Source organism: Bufo gargarizans, chromosome 1 (assembly GCF_014858855.1).
Source record: "Bufo gargarizans isolate SCDJY-AF-19 chromosome 1, ASM1485885v1, whole genome shotgun sequence".
Classification (NCBI taxonomy): Eukaryota; Metazoa; Chordata; class Amphibia; order Anura; family Bufonidae; genus Bufo; species Bufo gargarizans.
In genome coordinates, this window is record NC_058080.1 from 137519685 (window position 1) to 137544697 (window position 25013).

The 25013-nt window shown below is 41.9% G+C and overlaps 1 protein-coding gene across 2 annotated transcripts in view; it reads right to left on the bottom strand.

The window, feature by feature from the left end:
- Window positions 1-1957: 1957 nt before the first annotated feature.
- The window catches only part of NFXL1 (nuclear transcription factor, X-box binding like 1), an 87565-nt gene continuing 64509 nt past the window's right edge, over window positions 1958-25013 (bottom strand). For both annotated transcript variants that reach the window (XM_044298863.1, XM_044298854.1), the window contains exons 19-23: window positions 22669-22738; window positions 14355-14459; window positions 9483-9569; window positions 8054-8107; window positions 1958-3348 (exon numbers count right to left, since the gene is read on the bottom strand). In XM_044298863.1, coding sequence (XP_044154798.1) covers window positions 3172-3348; window positions 8054-8107; window positions 9483-9569; window positions 14355-14459; window positions 22669-22738 — 493 coding nt within the window. In that variant the 3' untranslated portion in view covers window positions 1958-3171. The remainder of the gene's footprint in view (window positions 3349-8053; window positions 8108-9482; window positions 9570-14354; window positions 14460-22668; window positions 22739-25013) is intronic.

The window sequence follows — 25013 nt, forward strand, 5'->3', positions numbered from 1 at the left end:
CAGAATTAGACCTAATTACATTATACATAAACTTTTATATTTTTTTCCATCCAATGATAGCCAATACATTTAAATTCAGCTAAAAGTGTTAAGCAGATGAAACTTTAACCTGCAGGAAATCCTAAATCCTGCCGAAAAACAACATTTAACTATATTAAATGTAAATTCCCTGCAAGGATGTTATTCCAGGTGCATCCCCTATGTCACTACAAACACACAGGAATCCAAGCACAGCTAGACCTTCTGTAACCTGGGGTGAAGATTCAGTTTGCCACCCTAGTCCTATATATTAAAGGAGTTATCCCATGAATAATGTAAAAAAAAAAAAGAAAAAAAGTTTGACATCATTTAGTACAGGAATCAGCAACTTTCGGCACTCCAGCTGTGGTGAAACTACGACTCCCAGCATGCAAACTTCCTTAGGCTGAGTTCACATGACCGTTTAGCTTTCCGTTCTTCTGATCTGTCAGAAGAAGAGAGAGAAAAAAAAAAAAACAGGATCCTGTAGCATCAGTTATGCATAGGATCCGTTTTTTTACAGGATCCAATAAAAAAACGGATCCTGTTGCACTATTTGTCTGCATGCAGGGCTCTCACAAGCGGTCCAAAACGGATCAGTTTTGCCCTAATGCACTCTGAATAGAAAAGGATCCGCTCAGAATGCGTCAGTTTGAATCGGCTCAGTCTCCATTCCGCTTTGGTGTCCGTCTGATGAAACTGAGCCAAACGGATCCTGACACACAATGTAAGTCAATGGGGACGGATCCGTTTTTACTGACACAATAGAAAACGTATCAGTCCTCCATTGACTTTCAATGGTGTTCAAGACGGATCCGTCTTGGCAATGTTAAAGATGAACGGATGCAGACGGTTGTACTATCTGAACGGATCCGTCCATGATGGGTCCAGTGCCGAAGGTTGCTGACCGCTCATCTAGTACAATGCAACCTCTTTCTAACAAACCTAGAACCAGCCCAGTACCGCACATGGATCCAGAGATCTCGCTATTCATTGCTTCAATTATTCTGATAGATGTTTTGAAGCTGTCAGCTTAGGAGAGTGTCCTTTCTCAGGGATGTGTCCTTTCTGCTACAGCTAGTGGCAGTTGAAGGATGGAACTGAGCATTTGCTTCCATCTCAGTGAGCAGGACATAGAAACTGATTAAGAGCAAACAGCAGCTGGCGCTATATAGCCAGATTTAAAGGGATTCTATCACCTCTAATTACCCTATAGAGATGCGGACATGCACGGCTAGATCGACGCTAGAATGTCCGCAATATACCTGTCCCATATCTCTGAGTGGTTTTATTGAGTGTAAAAAATTATTTTATAGATATGCAAATCAGCCTGGTAAGGAGCCCACGGGGCTGCACTAACCGTTCCTGAGCCCTATAACTCAGTTATAATAAATTATTAATTACAAAAGTATTCAGATCCAGGTGCTGGTTTGAAAACTGTAGAATATTTTTCGTGGGACAACGCCTTTCATAGCTTAAAAATTAGTGGGAGGTGGTTTAGAGTAGGTTAAAATAATAATAATAATAATAAAAGAACAGATACTCCTCTAAGACTTTCCTTGCCGCTCCCTTCCGCTGTTGCCTGGGTCCTGACTGTCTGTCCTTCCTGGTCCTGTCTTGACATACAGAAAATGCCCACTAAATCACTGACTCTGGTGGGCCAACGCTGTGGCCAGTAATTGGCTGAACAGGCATTTCCAGGAATTTGATGGCACCAGCCCGACGCGCGTTTCACCTCGCTTCTTCAGGGGGCGTGTTGAAACACTTTGAAAGATCCTACATACTGTTTCAGATCTTAAGCACTGTAATACAAAGGCCTCAGTGAGGTGCTCAGGACACGCCCCCTGAAGAAGCGAAACGCGCGTCGGCTTGGTGCCATCATCCTCTCTGCTCTCCTCGTCAGTATTGGCTGCTTCATGTACTCTTTTTCACCCATTGCCCCTTGCATTATGTCAGTACACTGTTGATGTATTGGGATTTGTTGTTTAGACCCCATACTGACTCTCATGCAGCAGCACTGCAATGGACGGGGTGTAATGATGACATGAGGTCAGGTATTGAATTGCTCATCACCTGTGTCGGTATACATGTATTATACAATAATATCGCAGTATTGTAGGTGTGCAGTTTTCTTGACAGCGCTTAACTTACCACAGGAGTTGATATTATTAGGAGGGATGGCGGTCTTTATACTTGTCGCAGTATACTTCTGCACTGCTACTACTATATGAAATTGTATTTTGCTGTATTATGTACTTATTTATTCTCTTTTAATTAATAGAGATTGAGTTATACTAATTGTAGGAAACTGGCCTATATCACATTTTGTATTCTATTTGGGAAATGGAAACTGGATGCTCTTCCCAATGTTACTGTGCCTTAATACTCAGGTACTGGGTAAACTTGCACCTGTCTTCATAAGAGGAATCTTGTTTTTTTTTTTGAATCACACAGTCCTCCTATGAAGATTTGGCTATTTGAAGGGGGCAGTAAAAGATTAGAAAAGTTTTTCTTTTACCATGGCTCCTCTCCAGTCCATGGGCTGTGTCTGCCACTGCAGGTCAAAAGAATAGCGCCAGAGCGCAATCTCAGACACGGGCCACGATTCTGATGCAGGCCCCATTTTCCTAATTTAGTTTTTGTCCTGGTTATAGCAGACATAGGACAGGCATCCAGATCTCACCTCTCCCCGAGTGTAACATAGAGGCAATGTGATATTGGGGCTAACTCCAGTCACCTCTGGATTTTTTGGGCTTTGAGCAGCAGTATTCCTGAATATGCAATGACATGCTAAACAATAGGAAATATATTCTCTAAATATATACTACGATACTATAGCATAACTAGTACCTTTTTTAGAAATACATAAAGAAGCAGTAAAACAAGCTAGAACTGGAGCAAATTGTGATCTACCTTCGAGCACTGGTTGATCCATGTTAATCCATATATAGTATAAACGCACTTTCTTTGAGATCAATAATGGAAAAATGAAAACAGAAACATTGTACAGTATATGACTGATAATAGGGATTGACTGGCAGCGTAAGGTACAGAGATGGAGTATTTCTTAGAACTGATTCTCATCCAGTTTATTTTACATTGTGCAAGTATTCCTGTAGGCAGCATATAAGAGTAATTAGAGATGTCGAGCTATCATAAATTGATTTGAGTGAGGTACAGTGTGAACACCGCCAGAGCGACACCACACACAGGCATTAGTATATAATTCTTGTATTTCTGCCATACAGACGGCTGGATTTCCACTTCCTCTTTCTTCCTGTTCTTCTTCTTCTTTCCTTTCAGGCGATTCTCAAAAGCTTCTAATTCCGCCTTCAAAAAGAACAACATGCAATTACATTGTGTTTAACGCCAGTAAACTGTAGCTGATTTCTATAAGGTGGATTTAGACGGCGCAATAATCAGCCAGATTATCCCGAACAAGCATTCCTGCAAACGCTCGTTCCCGTCATTCTGCCCGTGTAAAGGTGCCGCCAATCACCCAAAATGTATGGGGATGAGCGATCACAATCATATAGTTATATCATAGCTCCCATTGCAGTGCATGGGGGCTACACAAACACTGATAACTAAGGCCTCTTTCACACTTGCGTTGTCCGGATCCGGCGTGTACTCCATTTGCCGGAATTACACGCCGGATCTGGAAAAACGCAAGTGAACTGAAAGCATTCGAAGACGGATCAGTCTTCAAAATGTGTTCAGTGTTTCTATGGCAGCCAGGACGCGATTAAAGTCCTGGTTGCCATAGTAGTAGTGGGGAGCAGGGGAGCGGTATACTTACAGTCCGTGCGGCTCCCGGGGCTCTCCAGAATGACGTCAGAGCGCCCCATGCGCGTGGGGCGCCCTGACGTCACTCTGGAGCGCCCCGGGAGCCGCACGGACGGTAAGTATACTGCTCCCCCGCTCCCCGCTACACTTTCCCATGGCTGCCAGGACTTTAGCGTCCTGGCAGCCATGGTAACCATTAAGAAAAAGCTAAACGTCGGATACGGTAATGCGCCGAAACGACGTTTAGCTTAAGGCCAGATCCGGATTAATGCCTTTCAATGGGCATTAATTCCGGATCCAGCCTTGCGGCAAGTGTTCGGGATTTTTGGCCGGAGCAAAAAGCGCAGCATGCTGCGGTATTTTCTCCGGCCCAAAAACGTTCCGGTCCTGAACTGAAGACATCCTGATGCATTCCTGAAGGACGGACTGTCCATTCAGAATGCATTAGGATAATCCTGATCAGGATTCTTCCGGCATAAAGCCCCGGAACTCTATGCCGGAACAAAAGAATAACGCAAGTGTGAAAGAGCCCTAACTCCAGAAGTTACAGAAGCAGAATAGCTTTTTCTGTAGCTTCTTCACTACAATTACTTACAGAAACAGCCGGGTGCCAGCCAACTCCTGGCCACCTGGGGAGGCGCTTAATCCCATCTCCTAAGGAAAAGACGTCAGGGGACAAGCCCGTTTTGGACTCTAAATTAGGGCAAGTACGATCAGAAGCCCCAAGAGGGCTGTCACTGTTTTCACACCTAGCCTCCAGACAGGCAGCAGGAGAGAAGAATCCTTACCGCCATTATAACATATAGGGTTGGAGGATTCAAACTGTGCAAAGACTAGTGATCCCTCGACATTAACAGCTTGAAAACAAAGCAAACAACTCAGGGGAAATATGTTTTCTGTTACACAACATTTGGTTTTCTACAATCTGTAAGGGAAAGGAACATGATATTTTATGTGGCGGTGATGAAAAAGAAAAGGAATGGCTTCTGCCAGATGTAACATTGAGGAGATCACATTATCAATTAGACTCATCATACAAGTTATGATTTAGTTTGTGGAAGTGTGCTTGCATTAGTTTTTTGCAGTCCTGATACAGAAGACATGTGTTATGAATACAAGCACGTTCTACGGCTCAATCCACATTTACAAGAGGCCAAATGATATGTAACATATTCATCAATAATACCACTTCAGTATAATAAAGTCAAGGCTCTACAAGTCTTCCGGCCATATGAACAGCTTTGTAATTCTCATTCAAAGGGAATGTGCCATGTGGGGATTCGCTCTGGTAGTTAGGACTAGCGGATGCAGTATAGAGGCAAAGTACACAGTTGTTGAATCAAACAGCGGCGTTTATTCACACATTGGTGTATAACAAAATGCAGATAAGGTGTATCACAAAACGCAGGTGGCTTGGTGTTTGTTCACACTGTTGTGCCTTTTCACGACTGTAAACATTTATATATCAGTATTCTAGTTATAATGGATATGCATTGCCTTTAAGAGCAATGTTGGTTTATATTCACTATTTTGCATGGATTTAAAAATTTTGTTGCAATACTACCATTATCTGAGATTGGTCATCGTTTTGGGCAGAGCAAGGGCTCGTATCTGTCATTTTCTTGATTGAGTTTCTGTATATAATCAATTGATTTGATATCGCTCACAATTTTAAAGCCGTATTGCATAATATTCTTGTGTTGGTTGAGTAGTGTTTTGTTGGCACTAAATAGTGGTGAATTCTGGGTACTGCATATCATTGTATATTATTGAGATTTACATTGATTACTTTTTTATTATATTCTAAATTATTGTATAATAAATCATTTATATTTTGCATAGACGATGGTACCCTGTTGTTTTTTACTGATTGCAGAACTCTTGGAGATGTTAATGTCCATCTCACAGAACAATATCATTTAAATAATTTTTATTTTGATCCATTAGTTGTTTTTTTTTTATATAAAGCATTTGGTCTTTATATAACCCGACATAAAATAGATGCCCTAGCGAGAAAGGCACAATAACACACAAGGAAAGTCCATAAACAACAAAAGTCACCTTTTTTCCTGGGTGTTAACTCACAGCTTGTTAGCCGTTCAGCCTCATCAAGTCCATAGGCGGCCTGTTCGCCTTTAGAAGGGCCTGAATCCTCCAGCCCGGCTCAAACCTCAAATCCCAGCACTGCCCTCAGTTCACAGCACACAGACTCCTGAGCTCCACTGTCAGAGGGAGGTAAATCCACACACCTGGCAGTAGTAGCTGGTTTTTATGCCTGGCAAAACCCGGCCTGGAACATGGGGAGTAGTCATCCATCCAGCACATTAACTACTCCCAGTAAGAGCTGTCCCGGATCAGCTATAACAGCCATGCTAAATCTTTAGGTGTCAATTAGCAATAGCTGCTGCTGACACATAAAATACCGGCTCTCACTTCACCGAGGCCAGGAACCTCAGTGACACATACCTTTCATCCATGATTATTCCAGGTACCTTCTTACAGCCACCTATCATTTTTTCTGCCTATTAAAACCAGATATCCTTTTTTGCTAATTTTTTTTTTTTCTTTCTTGTTGAACATTTTTTATTATGTTTTCTTCACATGATTATGGGGGCAGCCATCTTGCCTGTAGAGATAAGCTTTACAGCAAACACTTGGGTCACAGACATGATAGACTGGAGGGGACTCACTCTATGGGAGATTGCTGGAGACATGTTCATCGATGCTAAATTCACTGTACAGGGTGGGAGCAGATAAGTTGTGAGTTGTGACCATCACCTATTGTGAATGTTGGATCACGTGTAATCTATTTATAGCTGTTATCTTTCATTGTAATCCCACCTGTGATAATGAGATGACTGCTGAAAAAGGGATCTCTACAGAACAGGAAATCTGGACATATTAGGATTAGTCGCCAATGTGAAAAGTACAAGATTTGAGGATTTCTTTTTGAAGTATATGTAGAGACATGGAAAATCTATGAATTTTTTTTTTAAATCATCAATAATTAAGAGGTCATTTTATTTCCCTTTAAAATGTACAGCTTGGTAGATCTTGGTATTTCTGCTTGCTTCTATCTCTACAAGCAACAGGGAATTCCTTGCTGCCTCATCCTTGTCTACTTACTAAGAGTTTGAGGCAGATGCTACGCAACTGTCTTACACCTGAATCTGGTTCATCTTATCTTGCTTAGCCTGGTTAATTTATGGAGGATTCTTTGACTGGATAGCATTCCTTTAAATCCTTAGAGTGTCTATGGCTTTTTGCCGAGAATAGTGAAAGCTCTGTGCAATAGCTGTGTGTCCAGACTTATCGTGGTCTAGTTTATTGGTATTGTATCAGTATCCTGAGACGTGCGTTTCTGCGCTACTAGCATAGTAACTGTGTTCTTGTAGATTTCTTAGTTGCTAAAATAGTAATATTTCTTTGCTGTTATCATGGTCATTGTGTTCTTGTCGATTGATTTGTCTCATCTTAGCGCAATTGTTGCCTGCCAGTTGCTGCACATACCACGGTCTCTCTTTCTAGCAATAGCTAGTGATCGCTCCAGGATCATATGGCTGTGCGCCCTGCATGATCCCTCCGCCTCCTAGGCTAAGTATCCACATTGAATTTCTACTCCTCGATGCATTTCAACATCACTAACACGATATTTAATCAGGAGTTTTAGGTTAGCATTAGGCCTCATGCACACAACTGTATGTATTTTGCAGTCTGCAAAAATGGATCAGCAAAGAATACGGATGACATCTGTGTGCATTCTGTATTTTGCGGAACAGAACAGCTAGTCCCCAATAGAACAGTCTTATCCTTGTCCGTTATGTGGAAAATAATAGGACATTATTATTATTATTTTTTTTGAGAAATGGACATATGAAATGGAATACACAACATATTTCCGTAAGAAAAAAAAAAAAAAAAGAAGCAATATAACGTGGAATATCTGAACACTAGAACAGTGAGCTGGAGAGAGGAAAATTCCTCTGACTGGAAAGGACAGCAGCAGATTTTGTGATGACATTTTAGGCTCCTGCTCTTCCTGGAAATTGTTTCCCCTTTAGTTTGTTTCATATATTTTTCAATGTCTGTCTGAATATTGGCTAATCTGCCACCTATCTAGCGTCATGGATGCTGGATTAAAGAAAAGTTACTGTAAACACCATACTGATTGTCAGAACCCCTTTAAGGCTCAAAACGTGATCATGAATAACAGAGTCTGCACAAATCTCAAGATTTGGTTTAGCGGTACCTGTTGTCTACGTTTCTCTTCTTCGTTTGCTGCCTTTTCTTCTTCTTCTTTTATCTGTCAATATTAAAATAAGAGGATTAATCTATGGCTTCTGTTGCCTTATTGATGGTCTATCCTTAGGGTGGGCCATCAATACCAGATTAGAGAGGTCCAACTCTCTGCACCGCCGCTGATCAGCTGAAAGGGTCATGGCACATCTTTTGTTTACCAGGCACGGCTCAGTACTATTTCTTGGTAGAGGCTCTGCCTGGTATTGCGGTTCAATCCTATATATACAAATTAGATAGAGCTGCTAATAAAAGTAGGATCTGTGCCTGGTAAAAAATGAAAGGGATTGACACTCACTGAGGTGCTATGGTCCCTTAAATCTGCTAAATAAATGGATGCCCCAGTGATATCGATGGCCCATCTTAAAAGGATGCACTGTCCTAGATGCCTATGGGAGCATGGAATAATTGAACATGAAAGTGATGCTAAAGAGCTCAAGTATACTTCTGGATACAGTTCTACCCACATTGGAAGATCAAAAAAAACTCAAGAAAAACATGGTTGGTTGACAACTTGCACAAAATAATGACAATGTGCACGAAGAACATAAATGGGGGTGTTTCAGTTTCCTGCATAGCGGGTGGATCATAGTGAGGCTGCGCAGTGTTACACTGTATATAAGAGTATATTTAAAAAGGGTTTGCCCACTCCTTTTCCACGCAGGCACATATGAACATGGGACCAACACAGATGCCTTCAGCTGCCAAGGGCACATGTAAGAGATCAGCCACTTTCATACGTATAAATCTTGCCTTTTAAGACCAACAACCTCCTTAAACATGAAGAATATGAATTAATATTATACATTTTATAACTTTTCAAACATAAAAGTAATGAGTTTTAAATATTAATGGGGTCATCTATCAAACTGGTGTAACATAGAACTATCTTAGTTGCCCCTAACAACCAATCAGAGTCCACCTTTCATTTTTGATAGCTCCTTTGGAAAATGAAAGATGGAATCTGATTGGTTGCTATGTGAAACTAAGCCAGTTCTACTTTACACCAGTTTGATAAATGACCCCATAAGAACTTTAAGGGGTTGTCCTTTTGAGGCTTTCTGCAGTGTGTTGCACCTGTTGAAAAACGTATACTCCCTCTCTCCCAGCCTATCTGTTCTGGCTCGACTGGATGATCTTCTAGTGAGCCAGCACATCACTACTCAGGTCATGGTCATTGCCAACAGTGGCACACATGACTCCACCCATGAACGGAGCCAGGGAGCTGGAACGGAGTGACAGTGAGCAGGTGAGTTTTCCAACAGAAAGGGTCTGCTGAAAGTCCAAATAGCAGGAGAAGCCCTTTAAGTCCACAGAACTATGAAAGCTCTTATCTAACACATGCAGCTCAAGTAATGAAAAGCACTTTTGAAGAAATTTACCTCTACAGCTTTCTTCCTCATTTCCAGGCACAGAGAGTCGCACTGTACAGAAACTTGACTGTCACGTGCCATGTTACATTGTAACTCCTGTGATGGGGACAAGCAAAACAATGCTTTGATCAACAGCTCCCAACGGACAGCTTATAAAAATAAAATAAAAAGCAGCACCTACTTCAATTATAAACCCCCCTCCACATGTAAAATCCAGGCTTAAATTACAGTGTAGCTTAAACAAAAAATACTAAAAATAATTCCTTATCGTCTTACAAAGGAAACCACTGAGCAAAGAAAACACAGAATTCCTGTTAACTCCGCTGGGCATTTAGTAAATGTATGCACTTCTTTAGCACTGCTAGAAAAGCCCAGGAAGAGCTGTAGCTCTTCTTTGATATGTAGATATGACATTCTACAAGATTTCCGATTGTACCAAAAAATGAAAGCCAGATTTGCTCAAAGTGGGGAGTTAAATACAATGAAATGCTCTGATCTCATGGAGAGATGCCTCTGTCAGAGCAATAATCTTCAGAACAAATGCCACAATAAAGTAGCCACATCCACCAGAACCACAGACCTATAAACCAGAAATGGACAGGAATTATTCAACGAGAGGAGTCAGCAGAAGGCCATCTCCAATACCTCGAGATGTGGCAATTCAGCCAAAATGATACTTGTGCAGAGGAACCACAGCTTCTTAATGAGCAGTTATTCTACACCATCTGAAACTTTCTAGTAAAAACAAAACATATCTCCCAATATTTTTATAAATTAATAAGTGAATAAACAGAAAATACTTAAAGGAAATGTGTCCCCAAAATTTTTCTCTGCCACCTGAACATAATTATGGGGGCTGCCATCTTGTCTGAGATGTTCTTAACGGCAGCCCCATGGACCATAGACACTATGGTCAGGAGTGGACCTCATTGACTATGGAGAGATTTCTAGGCCGCTCTGTGCCCTGTGCAGAGGACATTGTACAAGGAAAGAATAGATAAGCTTTGACAATCAAATACTGTGAATGGTGGATCCTGTCTTATCTATACACAGAGGTGATATCATTACAGGCAGGATTTTAATGTTTTCAGAAAGGAACACTTCCCTCCCGATAAACGGCTGCTCCTCTGGACGTGTAAATCTGCCATTAGTGGCCAGCGGGAAAACTGAAGGATTTTACATTTTTTAAGTATAGATATTAAAGGGGTTGTCTCACATCAGACATTGGGAGCAGATTGCTAGGATATGCCCCCAATTTCTGATAGGTGCAGGTCCCACCTCTGGGACGAGCATCTTTCTTTAGAAGGGAGCCTGCAAATGTACGGTTGCCCTCCATTCATTTCTATGGGAGCGACAAAAATAGTTGAGTGGCATGCTAGACTATTTTTAGCAGTCCCACTGAAATGAATGGGAAGCGCACGGCTATTTTCGGCGCTCCCACAGGATGCGCGGTGTGCTCTCCTTCACTTTGCGAGCTCCATTCTAAAGTTGGATGTAGGTCCCATTTCCCACCTAGCGATATGGCCCTAATGTCTGAGATGGGAAAACCCCTTTAATATGGGAAATGAAATAAAAAATCATCAAAAATTCTTAAAAAAATGTTAAAAATTAAATGTGATTTAAACAATAATTCATTGTCTGATAACACATTCCCTTTAAAAGGAACCGGTCATCAACAGTATGCTGCCCATACTAACGGCAGCATAAAGTAGTGACAGGTGAGATGATTTCAGAGGTCTGTCATTTATAAGTTAAAAGTAAGTGGTTGCCGAGAACCAACATCACAATCATTGCAGACTGGGCCTGGAAAAGAGTCCCGGCCACCTGAGAAGAGTCCTGGTTATTCATGAATTCCTGCTCTCCTGCCCACCTGCTGATGGCTGACAGTCTTCTACCTGGTTTTCTCCCTTTCTCTCTAGGAGAGAACTTCCAATCATCAGCAGATGGGTGAGAGTGCGGGAGATTAGGAATAACCAGGACTCTTCTCAGGTAGATTTGACTCTTTTCAAGGCCTGGGCTGCAATGATTATGATGTTGGTTCTCGGCAACCACTTACAGTACTTTAAACTTATAAATGACAGACCACTGAAATTAACGCACCTGTGTCTACTCTATTCTGCCGTTAGTATGGGCAGCATAAAGTTGATGACAGGTTCCCTTTAAAGTGATATATATTTTCCTTATATAATATATTTATAATTACCTTAATTTGTTTCCACCTATTAATTTGTGTCTACAAACACTACCACATTATTCAGCACTAGTGTTATCTGTGGTTTTACATAGGACTGCAGGTAACATTACCACATTATCAGCACTAGTGTTATCTGTGTTTTTACATAGGACCGGAGGTAACACTACTACATTTTCGGAAATCAGAGAGCCATCACTGTGTTATCTGTATTCAGAGAGCTATGTGTTATTTGTGGTGTTACATTGGACTGCAGGTGACATCTACTACTACGGGGGGGGGCGCCACAAGGTTAGCTCGCACAGGGCGCCTGAACACCTAAGGCCGGCCCTGTTCCCATGGATGTCTAACACACTTCCCCATCATGACATCTTTTGTTCTGTATATTGTGGCACAGTACCAAGCCACAGAGACACTTGGAGAATTCCTCTGACGACTAGGTCAGTATACAGGAGTTCTGGAAAACAGTTTGACTTTCTAGCTGCTAGATTAGAGATTTAGTCTAATGACAGAAAGCAATGAAAATAAGTCATTGCAGGACCTTATATGAAGATCAGAGTCAGATCGGAAACGCATGTACTGACATCAGAGATATCATCTGCAGGTCATGAGAAAAGCAATGCACACCCTCTTTGAATACTTCGGTTTCATGTATCAGGACATACTAAAAAAACATCTGGTCTTTAGGTCTTAAAATTAGGTAGCTACAACCTCAGATAACCCCCAACACATGACAAATTACACCATGTCATTATTTAACAAAAATGCAGAAGCTGTGTGTGAAAAATGAAGTACACACTAACAACTTCCATTGAAATTATGAGGGTAAGTAGCAACCAGATGATGCTAATCAAATGCCTATAACCCCTTTCCCCTGCATGCATTTTAGGGCTTAGTGCCCAAGCTATTTTTTTTTTTTTTTTTTTTCATTTCTTGATTGTCGCTTTCCAAGCGCTGTTACTTTTTAATTTGCTTGAAGCCATATGAGGGCTTGTTGTGGCCCCAGGCTGCCAAGTGAAGACAACGGTACCCAGTTATCTCATTAGTGGAGTGCCGATGGGACACAGAGGGAGCTCCCTCCCTCTAAACCACTTAGATGCAGTGGTTGCTATTTACCACAGTATCTAAGGGGTTAAATGGACTAAATCAGCAATCCTGCTGGTCCCAGCCATCAGATCAGGAGCCAGGCTCCCATGTACACAGAAGACCTGTGCGGTGCTTATTCTAGGCCGCCCTAAAAACATGGCAGCCTAGAACGTAGTCCAGTAAAGACCACTGTAAAAAATAAATACAATTAAAATAAAAAAAAACCCATGCAAGGAAGCCCTTAAGGGGTTAATTAACTGATCTCTATAACCCTGGGTTCACACCTGAGCGTTTCTGAGACCCGCGTAAAACGTGCGTTTTTATGCACGTTTTTTGCAATAGTAAACGCGCGTTTGACGCGCGTTTGTGTGATTGACTGCAGTGTTGTCCAATGAGTCTATGGGCCAAAACACGCGACAAATGCCCCCAAAAAAGCTCAAGTGTGAACCAGGGCCATAGGGAAGCATTGGTTTTCACGTGTTGAGCGTTTTACTGTGCGTTTGAACGCGCTGTAAAACACTCAGGTGTGAACTTAGGGTAAAAGCAGAAGCGTTGGCAGTTTGCTGGTCGGGAACATTCAGGAATGTGTTAACACAATGCCAAAGAGGAAAGACATCGGCAATGATCTTAGAGAAGCAATTCTTGCTGCCCATCAATCTGGGAAGCACCATTTCAAACAATCTGAACAATCTGAAGTCCATCATTCTACAGGGAGAAATATTATTTACAAGTAGAAAATATTCAAGACAGCTGACAATCCTCCCAAGAGTGGATGCCTCAGCAAATTCACCCAAAAGGTGAGACTGCAAATACTCAGAGAAATTGCAAAAAACCCAAGAGCAACATCTAAGACTCTACAGACTTCATATAGGATGTTAAATGTTCAAGCTCATGACTGTACAATTAGAAAAAGACTGAACAAGTGAGGCTTGTTTAGAAGGGTTAACAAGAGAAAATCCTCTTCTTTCTAAAAAAGAACATGGCAGAACAGCTTAAGTTTGCTAAACTGCTTGTGAACAAACCACAAGACTTCTGGATCAATGTTCTTTGGACAGACAAGACCAAAGTGGAGATGTTTGGCCATAATGCATGTCAGCACATTTGGTAAAAACCAAACACAGTATATCAGCATAAACACTTTATACCAACTGTCAAGCACAGTGGTGGAGGGGTAATGATTTGGTTTGTTTTGCAGCCACAGGACCTGGGCACCTTGCAGTCATTGAGCCGACCATGAACTGCACTCTATACCAAAGTACTTTAGAGTCAAATGTCAGGCCAACAGCTAAAGCTTGGCTGAAACTTGGTCATGCAACAGGACAATGATCCCAAGCACACCAGCAAATCTACAATGGCTGAAAAAGAAGAAACATCAAAGTGTTGCAGAGGTCCAGTCAAAGTCCACGGTTTGATGGGTATGCTGTCCGCAGCTTTTGAAATTTAAATTAATGGGTCCGCAATGGATACAGGACCTGAACTATGGACGTCTCAATGGACCCTAAGCAACATGGTATGCTTCAGATGTGCCTTGTTATTATCAAACTGTTTATACTACATTATGAGATCATACTATTTAATGGCATATTTTGGAGCACAGTACTCACCTTTTTAATTCTACGACAAGGACATCGCAGTTTAACTTTCTGGGTGCAGTGACGTGAACAATTTCCTTGGTGACACATCTCTTTACACCGATGTCCACAGGGCAGCTGGAAAAAGACAATGAAAAAATATTAAAGCTGATTTATCAAGACCGGTGTGTGCTACGTCCATCATAATAGGCCCTGCACTGCCGGAAGAAGCATGTAATCTAAGACGAGGCGCAGGCCTGGGCCTTGTGGTGGAGCATGGTACTGCAACTTCATCCCATTCAAGTCAATGGGAACAGGCAAAAACATCTCTGCTACTTTGAAGGCTTTGTACACCTTTGGCAGCAATTTTTTTATAATTTTATTTTACTCCTTTTGTGTTCAGATTTTTTCAATTGGTCTTTATTAAAAAAATATTCAGTCGTTCTGTCACAAAGGGTTAACTGTTTGTCTAACTGTGTGAATTCTAATTTTACTTTGTGCCGTCGTCTAATAAACCTGATATCTAAATTACTAAAAGATCATAAACATTTATTTTGACTAAATTCTTATCAATAAGATAGGAATCAAGCTATAATGTTTAGGTGGTCAGAGAGGCAAGGAGCTTTCAGCTCAACTGCATGACGGTACACTGTAAAAATAAAGATCCTGCTACTAGAGAATCTCAAGGCTGCATAGAGAAAGAGGCTCAACATTTTAAAAAAAAAGACAAATTGAAACAATGATTTTAACTCAAAGGTGTACATATCCTTTAAGCAGATGGCGTACAGGTTGACGTATTGAGATAAAGAATGAAAAGGTTGCAGAGTTGATCAGTTTTAAGCCTCTTGCACATGAACGTTTTTTTTCCGTTTACGTTCTGTTTTTTGCATTCTGTATACAGTGCGTATACGGAACCATTAATTTCAATGGATCCACAAAAAAAACAACAGAAGGTACTCCGTATACCTTCCGTTTCCGTATTTCCGTTCAAAGATAGAACATGTCCTATTATTGTCCGCATAACGGACAAGGATAGTACTGTTCTATCAGGGGCAAGCTGTTCCGTTCCGCAAAAAACTGAATGCACGCGGATGTCATCTAAACTTTGTAATAGGCCTGCCACACTCCCCCTTTCACCTCAAACATGTTGACGAAACTATGTCATCTTCGTTTTGTAGACCACAGTGATATTTCCGCCAAAGTGACACAATATCCCACCAGCAGCAGATACGGACTACTGACCCATAATGGGGGAGATTTATTACTATGGTGCTAAATTTAGACCGCTTTAAGAGGTTGTCCCATGACACTTATCCCCTATAATTTATTGTAATAGGACAACCCCAAATGGGATGAAATTGTAATAAATAAATTAAAAAAAACACAATTCTGCCAGTTTTATGGGTTTTGTTTTTACAGTGTTCCCTATGCTGTAAAACTAACCAGTGCCATTCATTCTCTGGGTCTGTACGATTACAACGATACCACATTTAAATTGTTTTTCTTGTATTTTAATACTGAAAAAACAATTCGGGTTTTCCTTTGTATCGGCATATTGTGACCCCCATAACCTTTTATGGTTACATCTATGGAGCTGTGTGGGGGCTCATTTAATGAGGGGCGAGCTGTAATTTGTATTGATACCATTTTCCCCGCTGCTTGGGCTTACTTGAGGAAATGATTACCTATCCTGACCTGATGCATTTTAAATGATGCAGTCATTATATCAAATCATTAATACATTTTATGTTTGTGACTGAACCCATCAGAATTGTCCAAGGCAGTAAATGGACTGCAAATTAGCTTCAAACGTCTTCTGCTGGAGGTCTGTGTCAGAACCTGGTGGGACAGTCTGAACCCAACTGTAACCTATCTTGATATAATTGAAAAGTAAAGTTAATAAGAATAGTATATGGAGGAATGTAGGAAGAAGAAACATAAGTATCCTTACTCTTTAGAGCAAATAAGAAGCAGCAGCTCTGCACTGAAGAGCAGGCATTCTCAATAAGTGACAGCTGAAATAATATTTGCTCCATACCTTCAGAATACGTTATAGTCAATCAAATGTTACACATTATTTGACTCTTCCTTACAAACTGAGAGGAAAAACGTGTTTTCATTGTCAAGTCCAGATGGAAATGCAGTCTACTGGCGATTACATTAATACAGCCCGATATCTATGGTTCAGTTAGCTTCCTTCCACAGGAAATCTGGTAGCTACCATCAAATTACACCATGTCAAAAGACAAAGGAAAAAATAACTTTTACAACATAAAGGTTTGCTGACCCCAAAAACAAAACAAAAAAAGTCTGCTCCAGCATGATGTAAAAGAAAACCCTGGTGAAGAAAACGCAAACCACAAAAGAATTAAAAAGCTCCTCTGCAGCCAAGACCAATAGTTCATGTCTGGAGAAGGATAAGTTTGACAACCACCAAAAACATGAGATTACACCAATGCCAACAGATAGTCAGATTACACCTTTTCCTTGTAGAAATAAATTTTCTTGGAATTCGGATACTGGTGTAAATATTCACACGGGTTTTGATGTTTAGTACTTTTCTGAATGCTTACTCTGTGAAAATGCTGTGAAACACACAGTAAACCTGCCAGTTATATTCTGGAATGATCCTAATAGCCAATATTTCCATGAAGTTTTACATGATCCTTGTTGAAATGACCTGTCACCAGCAAGGAACTTCCCTGTATGAGTGAAAGCTGAAAGCACTGCAAAGACCACCTCTACTTCTGGAGAAGTCAGCTGGTACCTGCATTTACCAGCCCAAGTCAGACGAAACGGCAGACCATCGCTTGAAAAACTAGCACAAACGATCGCTTGTGATTGCCGATAGTAGACTTCTGCCTGCTGAAAATGTGATTGCACAGGTTGGAAGCTACCTGTCTATGGCATGACTGGCCAAAATTCGGCTGGTCATTTGCCATTGTAGTCAAGGGACAGGGAGTCAGGTTTTGCTTTCTGACTGGCATGTTGCTGCTGGGACTGTTTCTATGTGGCCAATCATTGTCTCGTGTGCATGGCCAACTGAACACTACATCACAAATGTTCATAGTTGTCTGGCAAAATGGCCACATCTCAATCCTCAAATACTGACAGAAGGCTCTGATAAAAGTAAAGCTGGCCAAAGACATGAGATAATTATCTGCAGATCACTAGCTTATTTTATTACCATATGTTGTTAATCTTATATGTAGGACCACCACAGACATAGTCAGATTGTCAAGATATCTCAACAAAGTCAAGAGAACCTGTCACCATGAAAATGCAATGTAATCTGCAGGCAGCATGTTATAGAGCAGAAAGAGCTGAGCAGACAGATGTATAGTTTTATGGGAAAAGACTGTGTATAAACTTGTCACTAACACATTTAAATTCAGGCTCATTCTGGGCTTTGCAGGTGGTCATATCAGAGACTGACAGCGATCTGTGTATAAAAAGTCATAGAAGGAAGCTCAAACATTATGTTCAACTAGACAGGTTCCCTTTAAAGTGCCCATACACCTTCAATAGCCCTGACTCCTCCAAAGACATGTTGCGGAGCTACATGGCAGCTGTTGTTGCAACAGTGCTGTGCGTTGGTGCTGCCCAGTGCCAAGGGGGCTTAGTCTGACGAGAAATAATATTCTCTGGCGTGATGGAATTAAGATTGAACTTTTTGGCCTCAATTCTAAGCATTATGTCTGAAGGAAACCAGGCACTGCTCATCACCTCCCCAATACAATCCCTAAAGTGAAGCCTGGTGGTGGCAGCATCATGCTGTGGTGGGGTTTTTCAGTGGCAGGGACAGGGAAACTGATCAGAGCTGAAGGAAAGCTGCTAATGAAAACCTGACTGAGAGTGCGCTGGACCTCAGACTGGGCCTAAGGTTCAACTTCCAACAAGACTAAGACCCTAAGCACACAGCCAAGACAACACAGGAGTGGCTTAGGGACAACTCTGTGAATGTCCTTAAGTAGCCCAGCCAGAGCCCTGATGAACCCAATCAAACATCTTTGAAGAGCCCTGAAAATGTCCACCACTGGGTCCTCATCCAACCTGACAGAGCTTAAGAGGATCTCCAGAGAAGTATGTCAGAAAATCCCTAAATCCAGGTGTGGAAACCTTGTGGAATCATACCCAAGAAGACTTGAGTCTGTAATCGCTGCAAAAGGTGCTTCAACTAAGTCCTGAGTAAGGCCTCATGCACACGGCCGTGGCCATATTGCGGCCCACAATCAGGAGCTGCGGTGCGGAACGTTGGCACGGAACTCCACGGAAGTACTATAGAGTGCTTCCGTGGTGTTTCTGTCCGTGCCTCTGCACCACAAAAAAATAGAACATGTTCTATTTTTTTTGCAGTGCGGACGGATGACGGACCCATTGAAGTTGAATGGGTCCGCATCTGTCCCGCCCGCCGCACGGACGTTGCCCATGCATTGGGTAACGCAAATTGCGGTCCCCAATGCACGGAACGGCCGCACAATGGCCTTTTGCATTAGGCCTAAGGGGTTTGAAAACTTATGTCAATACAAGATTTTAGTGTTTCCTTTTCAATAAATTAGCAAAGATTTCAAACACTCTGTTTGCATTTTCTCATTATGAGTACTAGGCACTACATTTTTTAAAATTTTATCTCAGGGCTCCAACAACCACGTCAGTACACCTGCACACTCGGTAGTGATGTGCTGGGTATTGCAGCTTTATACCATTCACTTGAATTAGACAAAGCTGTAATACAAAGCCCAGCCGCTACTAAAGGTATGGTGTTTGGCAGTATGGCACAAAGAAAACAATGGAGAGGCCACAACCTACGGCTGCTCACTGCTGCCACTTCATACTGGAAACTTCCCTTGTCTACTATCAGCACCAATGAGTTATCGTGTTAGCCGGGGACCAAACAAAGGCCCCCAAGCCTGCCATTAGTACCTGCCTATTTGGCCACGCTTTGGAATACGATATAATTCCACTATATATTCCAAAACAATACACAAGCAATCAAATGACAGCAGCTTTAAGCTCCACCCAACCCATCCAAAAATAAACCTATTTTCCATTAAAAATATTACCGCATTTTTCGCCCTATAAGACAAATGTCCCTGCGTCTTATGGGGTGAATACTAATGAGTGCTTCCATTATGGAATCGCTCATTAGCACCAGAGGACCAGGAAGCGGTGAAGGCTCTCTACTCACTGCTTCCTGGTCCTTGGCTGTCGGCTGTGCCGTCAATGCGCACAGTGTGAGGGTGTATGGAGGAGTGGGGGACACTGCATTGTGTATATTGTGTGTATGGAGGGGTGGGGGACACTGCATTGCGTGTATGGGGTGGGGGTGACTGCATTGTGTATATTGTGTGTATGGAGGGGTGGGGGAACACTGCATTGTGTATATTGTGTGTATGGAGGGGTGGGGGACACTGCATTGTGTATATTGTGTGTATTGAGGGGTGGGGGACACGGCATTGTGTATGGGGAGAGGGGGACAGTAAATACATAGTATATAGTCAACATAGATATGGCTGTAATATAGCTTAGATAGATATAGGTGTCATATATGACACCTATATCTATCTATGCTATATTAGATACATACAGCTTAGATACACAGAGCTGCCATAGAGATTAGATACACAGAGATGCCATAGAGATTAGATACACAGAGATGCCATAGAGCTTAGATACACAGAGATGCCATAGAGCTTAGATACACAGAGATGCCATAGAGCTTAGATACACAGAGATGCCATAGAGCTTAGATACATAGAGCCTGTGTTTCTGCAATGTGACAGGATGATCTGTCTGTGTGAGCTAGGAGATGATCATTTGACTGGTTTATGCAAAGTTAGGATGTGCAGAGCAGGGTGAGGGGAAGGTCAGATTGTTCACGCCCACAAATATTCATGAGGCAGAGCTCAGGCTTTGTTGTTATACGCCCCCTCAGCATTGTACTTCAGCATGTAAACAAAGCAATGACAGAACCATGAAAAGGTGTAAGTATGGGTTTTAACTTGATGAAATCTAGTTTAACCAAATTATATGTATATCCAGATGGGTTTTAAGAGTTTTTTTTATTTATTTATTAACTCGGATAACCCCTTTAAGTTCTCTGTGGCATGGGGGCTGATGAGAGGCATAAGGGCTCATATGGGGGCTGATATGAGGCAAAGGGGGCTGATGAGAAGCATATGGGGGCTGATGAGAGGCATGGGGCTCTTATCCGAGGTCTGATTGGGGGTCTAATCTGAGGTCTTATTAACAATGGGGGCCTGATAGGGACTGTAAGCTGAGGTCTGATTAACATTGGGGGTCTGACCTGAGGTCTAATGAAAAATATTTTTTTCTTATTGTCCTCCTCTAAAACATAGGTGCGTCTTATGGGCCGCATCGGTCTTATATGGCAAAAAAAAATATATATTTTTATTTTTTTTAAATCAGTAACCGTAAAAACAAACATACTTGGCACCAATGCAATCTGGAAGACTCATATAATAAAAAAGTTAAATAAGTTATTAAGTGCATCAAATGGCGATTTATATTTATTCCACTGGACTTCAAAGCCAAGAATGAGCAGGGATATAAATGAATGAAATACAACTTGTACTGAATCTTTTCCCATTAAACTATATATCAATCTGCTCAGCTCCTCCTGCTCTATGACATGCTGCCTTCAGCTTACATCACATTTTCATGGTGACTGGTTTCCTTTAAACCAGAACATCCCTTTAAGTGGTTAAGTGACTTGTCCTAGTAAAATGTTCCTCAAATCATCGTAACAGCTAAATGCTAAAGATTCCAATACCAACATTAAACCATCAAAGTGTCCATGCAACTACCAACATGGAAGGCAGTCAATTTACTATTTATTTGATCCTTCGCACCTCCGGGGAAGTTTGAACAGAACACTTTCTACAACATCAGTGAAAAGATGGAAAGCTGGAAAAACAAAACTTTTTCTAGCTAAAGTGTTGATTATCTACTTTGCTGTACTTAAACAGATTATCACTATGACTCCTTGCCCTGCTTTTCTAGAACACTGCCTTTGACTGCACGTATTGTCCTTCAATAAACCCCACAATGTTATCTAAACTTACAGTTCCCAATACGTCAGCTGAAAAAGAAGCAAATATAATGGCTGGATAATTGGCTGCCAGTGCTCCGAACCCTTTCTAATGCATTAGTGCAAGATCTGACTTAAGCTAATCCGATGGCACATTACTTTTTTTCCCTTTCTCTTATTGATTCCCTTTAAATAGCTCAAGTAAAGCAGGAAGGTCAGCGGGCACGACTGCAAAAATAGCTGTCCCAACTAAGTGGGAAAAAAACTTTTTTGTTTACTTACAGAAAAAATAGGTCAACGGAAGTCAAAGAGTATGAGAAGCCCCCTAAGAAATGCCCAGTTTACATGAGGTTTCACTTCTATTGTTTATTTCATTATTTGGACACTGGAACAACTTCTTCGGTGCTACTATATGTTGTACATGTACTCAGTAATGGGGTCTTTTGGGTTGTGCAGGAACACCCTCAGTTATTCTCTAAGAATGACTTTCCTTCCATCTGTTGGGTCACTATGAAGATGAATTAGATATTCCTTCTCATGAGCTAAAGGACTAATAATAGTGGCCAGGAAGACTACCTTATTATGCAAGAGGCCACCGATGTCCCAGTTCTCATCCTTTGGTCTGTTTATCTCAGGAGGAATATGTCTCCAGAGGGTATGTACATTGTCCTTATGTGCTTTTAAAAGGTACAGAGCAGTGTATGATCATAGCATTAAGGTGGTCATACACATTAGCTGAAGGTCGGTCAAACCTGCCAATTTGAGACGGACTAGCAGACCATCCAATGTTTATGGGGGGGGGGGGGGGGTCCTAGCTCACCCCCAATGGGCTAAACAAAGGGTTGGAGGATATTTCTGTAAAAAAAAGTTGGGTTATTCCTGATTTCTGGCTCAGGGTTGATTCGCTGTCCATACTAGGGACGCATTTCCTGGCCACTGTGAAAAACTGCGCTCCGCAGAGTTGACATGAATATAGACAACATAATCCTTGCAGCCTTGGGATGTGCTATACGTATGGAGAATGGATTAGGATTCTACAGTGGGACCTATAGTTGGTCATGGTTTCCTGGCTTCAAGGCAAAGTTTGGTAATAGTATATTTAAACCTCTACTGTGCTGCCCAAATGTGGCAAGAAAGCAACCTCAGACTGACAATAATACATATATTAAGAGTGTTCTCCTATGGAGTTCAAAAAACCTTTACATTTCAGGGGATTTTTCACACTGGGTACAGCTTTTATTCCTTACAGGACAGTAAAACATGGAAGGCTTTAAGACATCTTCCACCAGCCCTTACCTCTTTTGGACACTGATTTTTGCATGAAGTCAACATATTCTTTTCTTCTTCGCCAGCCAAAGTCAGTTTTCTAAACCCCCCAAAAAAACAGAAAATAAACTATTATTTCACACAAAGCATTCTAGCAGTATTAGAGAAGGCGAGCAAAACACCTGGCCGCAAATGCGCTTCACGCTGCTGTAATGTTTTATAAAAGGAGCACCAACAGGGAACCTATAAATGTCTGGCAGCCAGAAGACCAGATGGACCCACCCTCAAATAACAAGCCATGTGATAATCATTTCTCAGTAGGTGCCGTTTGTTATTTGGTGAGGGCTTTAGGCTGGGTTCACACTTGAGCGTTGCGCAAACGCGCGTTTTACGCGCGTTTTGACGCGCATTTTTATGCACGTTTTTGTAATAGTAAACGCGCGTTTGACGCGCGTTTGTGTGATTCACTACAGTGTCCTATGGCCACAAACGCCCCAAAAGTCGCTCATGTACTTTTTGGAGCGTCGGGCGTTTTACAGCGCGATCGTACGCGCTGTAAAACGCCCAAGTGTGAACCATTCCCATAGGGAATCATTGGTTTCTCCTTGTTGAGCGTTTTACAGCGCGTAGGAACGCGCTGTAAAACGCTCAGGTGTGAACCCAGCCTTAATAACTACGATTTGTGTATTCTGTCACGGACAAGCTCTGTTCCAGATAATCTAACTGGCAGTGAGGGCACACGGCTTCCCACTGATTTGGCAGTATGCCAGAGTCACTCTGGATCCTTGGGGGGGGGGGGGGGGGTCGTTCCACTCAGAGGGCATGTCCTGTCTGCTGCAGTGAGTGGCAGTTGAAGAATGGAACATGTCAGTGTGCAGGGCAGACAAATTAGAAGAAAAAAAAAAAGCGGATACAGGTGGCGCTATACAGGTATGCCTTATTGAATAGCTCAATGGCTATACAAAATGTTTAATTACATGCAAATACAAAAGTACTTAGATCCCCATGCTAGTTTGAAAAATGTGGGTCAACCACTTTATGCTAACACTTTTTAACGCACCTCTCATTTCTAATTCAAAGGTAATTATGAGAAGTCTTATTACAAGGTTGTAGGTGATACGTATGTGACTGCTTGTCAACGGACCTTCAGCACTCTCCGTTCCGGGTGTATAAAGGATAAGGTCGCGTGCACATCTGCATCGGAGAGTCACATTAGAAACCTACACCGTAGATCCACTCAGGGAGGGAGAATGTAGCACTACTACTTCAGCATAATAATGGACACCTCGGCAGGAGCCGACAGACATTATCAGATAATGGGGGTCCGAAAGGAACTGCATTGTGGTTTCCACTATACATGAAAACTGCAATGCAGATGTGCACAGAAACTAGTGCAATAAAACGAAAAAAATAAATAAAAAAAAATTATATATATATGATCCAGGAAAGGACAACAGGTGCCGAGTATCTTCTCATCATGCACAGTTATTTCAGTAGTAATAAGCCAGAGCAAGTGAACTTGTATTTTCTCTTGAAGACATTTTGCTAGACATCCGACTGGCTTTCTTAATTAGAATGACTTATACAAAAAATCTCCGGCATCTCCTGCCTACAGCCCAGCAACAGACCACAAGCGCAGTATCTGCTCCCCCGAGCATAAATGCACAACTGCATTTGGGGTTGAGAATTTCCTGCCTTTTGAGATCACGTATTTTTGTCAGTCAAATCGTATATATATATGTGAAGGTGTATAAACTCCAATCTAAATGAGCCTTGATTACCATCCATAGGCAGCATTTAGGTGCACCTGTGAGGCTTGAAACATATCAGCCAGCCATGGGGGATGGTGGGACTCTAAGCCTCCTCCCTCCGCTCATTGTATGTGTGCTTAGTCACACTGGAGGGAACTGGGAGTCCCAGGCTATGAGCTGTGCGTTGCAATTGGCCAGCGCTGCAGCAAGGGACACGCCTAATGCAAAAATTCCGCCCAGTACAACAGAGGGAGCTGCAGACACCGGAGCCTATACCGTGCGAACGGAGCGGCGCCCAGACATACTAGTAAGTGCAGGGGGACCCCTGGGCGCCGCTCTGCCCACTGATATAGTTAGTTTTTAAACTAGTGAAAGGTCCTCTTTAAAGACACGGACTGGAGCATGTTTGCCTCTCAGGCCACCTGTGGTTCTCACAATAACATTGATTCTTATACGTACTCAGTACTGGAATACATCAACACCACAATTGACAATGTTACAACAGAAAAGCAGATCACAATGTACCCAAATCAGAAAACATGGATGAACAAGGAAGTGTGGCTTCTACTTAAGGCACATAACTTTGCCTTTAGGTCAGGTGACGCTCAGGCCTACAGTAAGTCC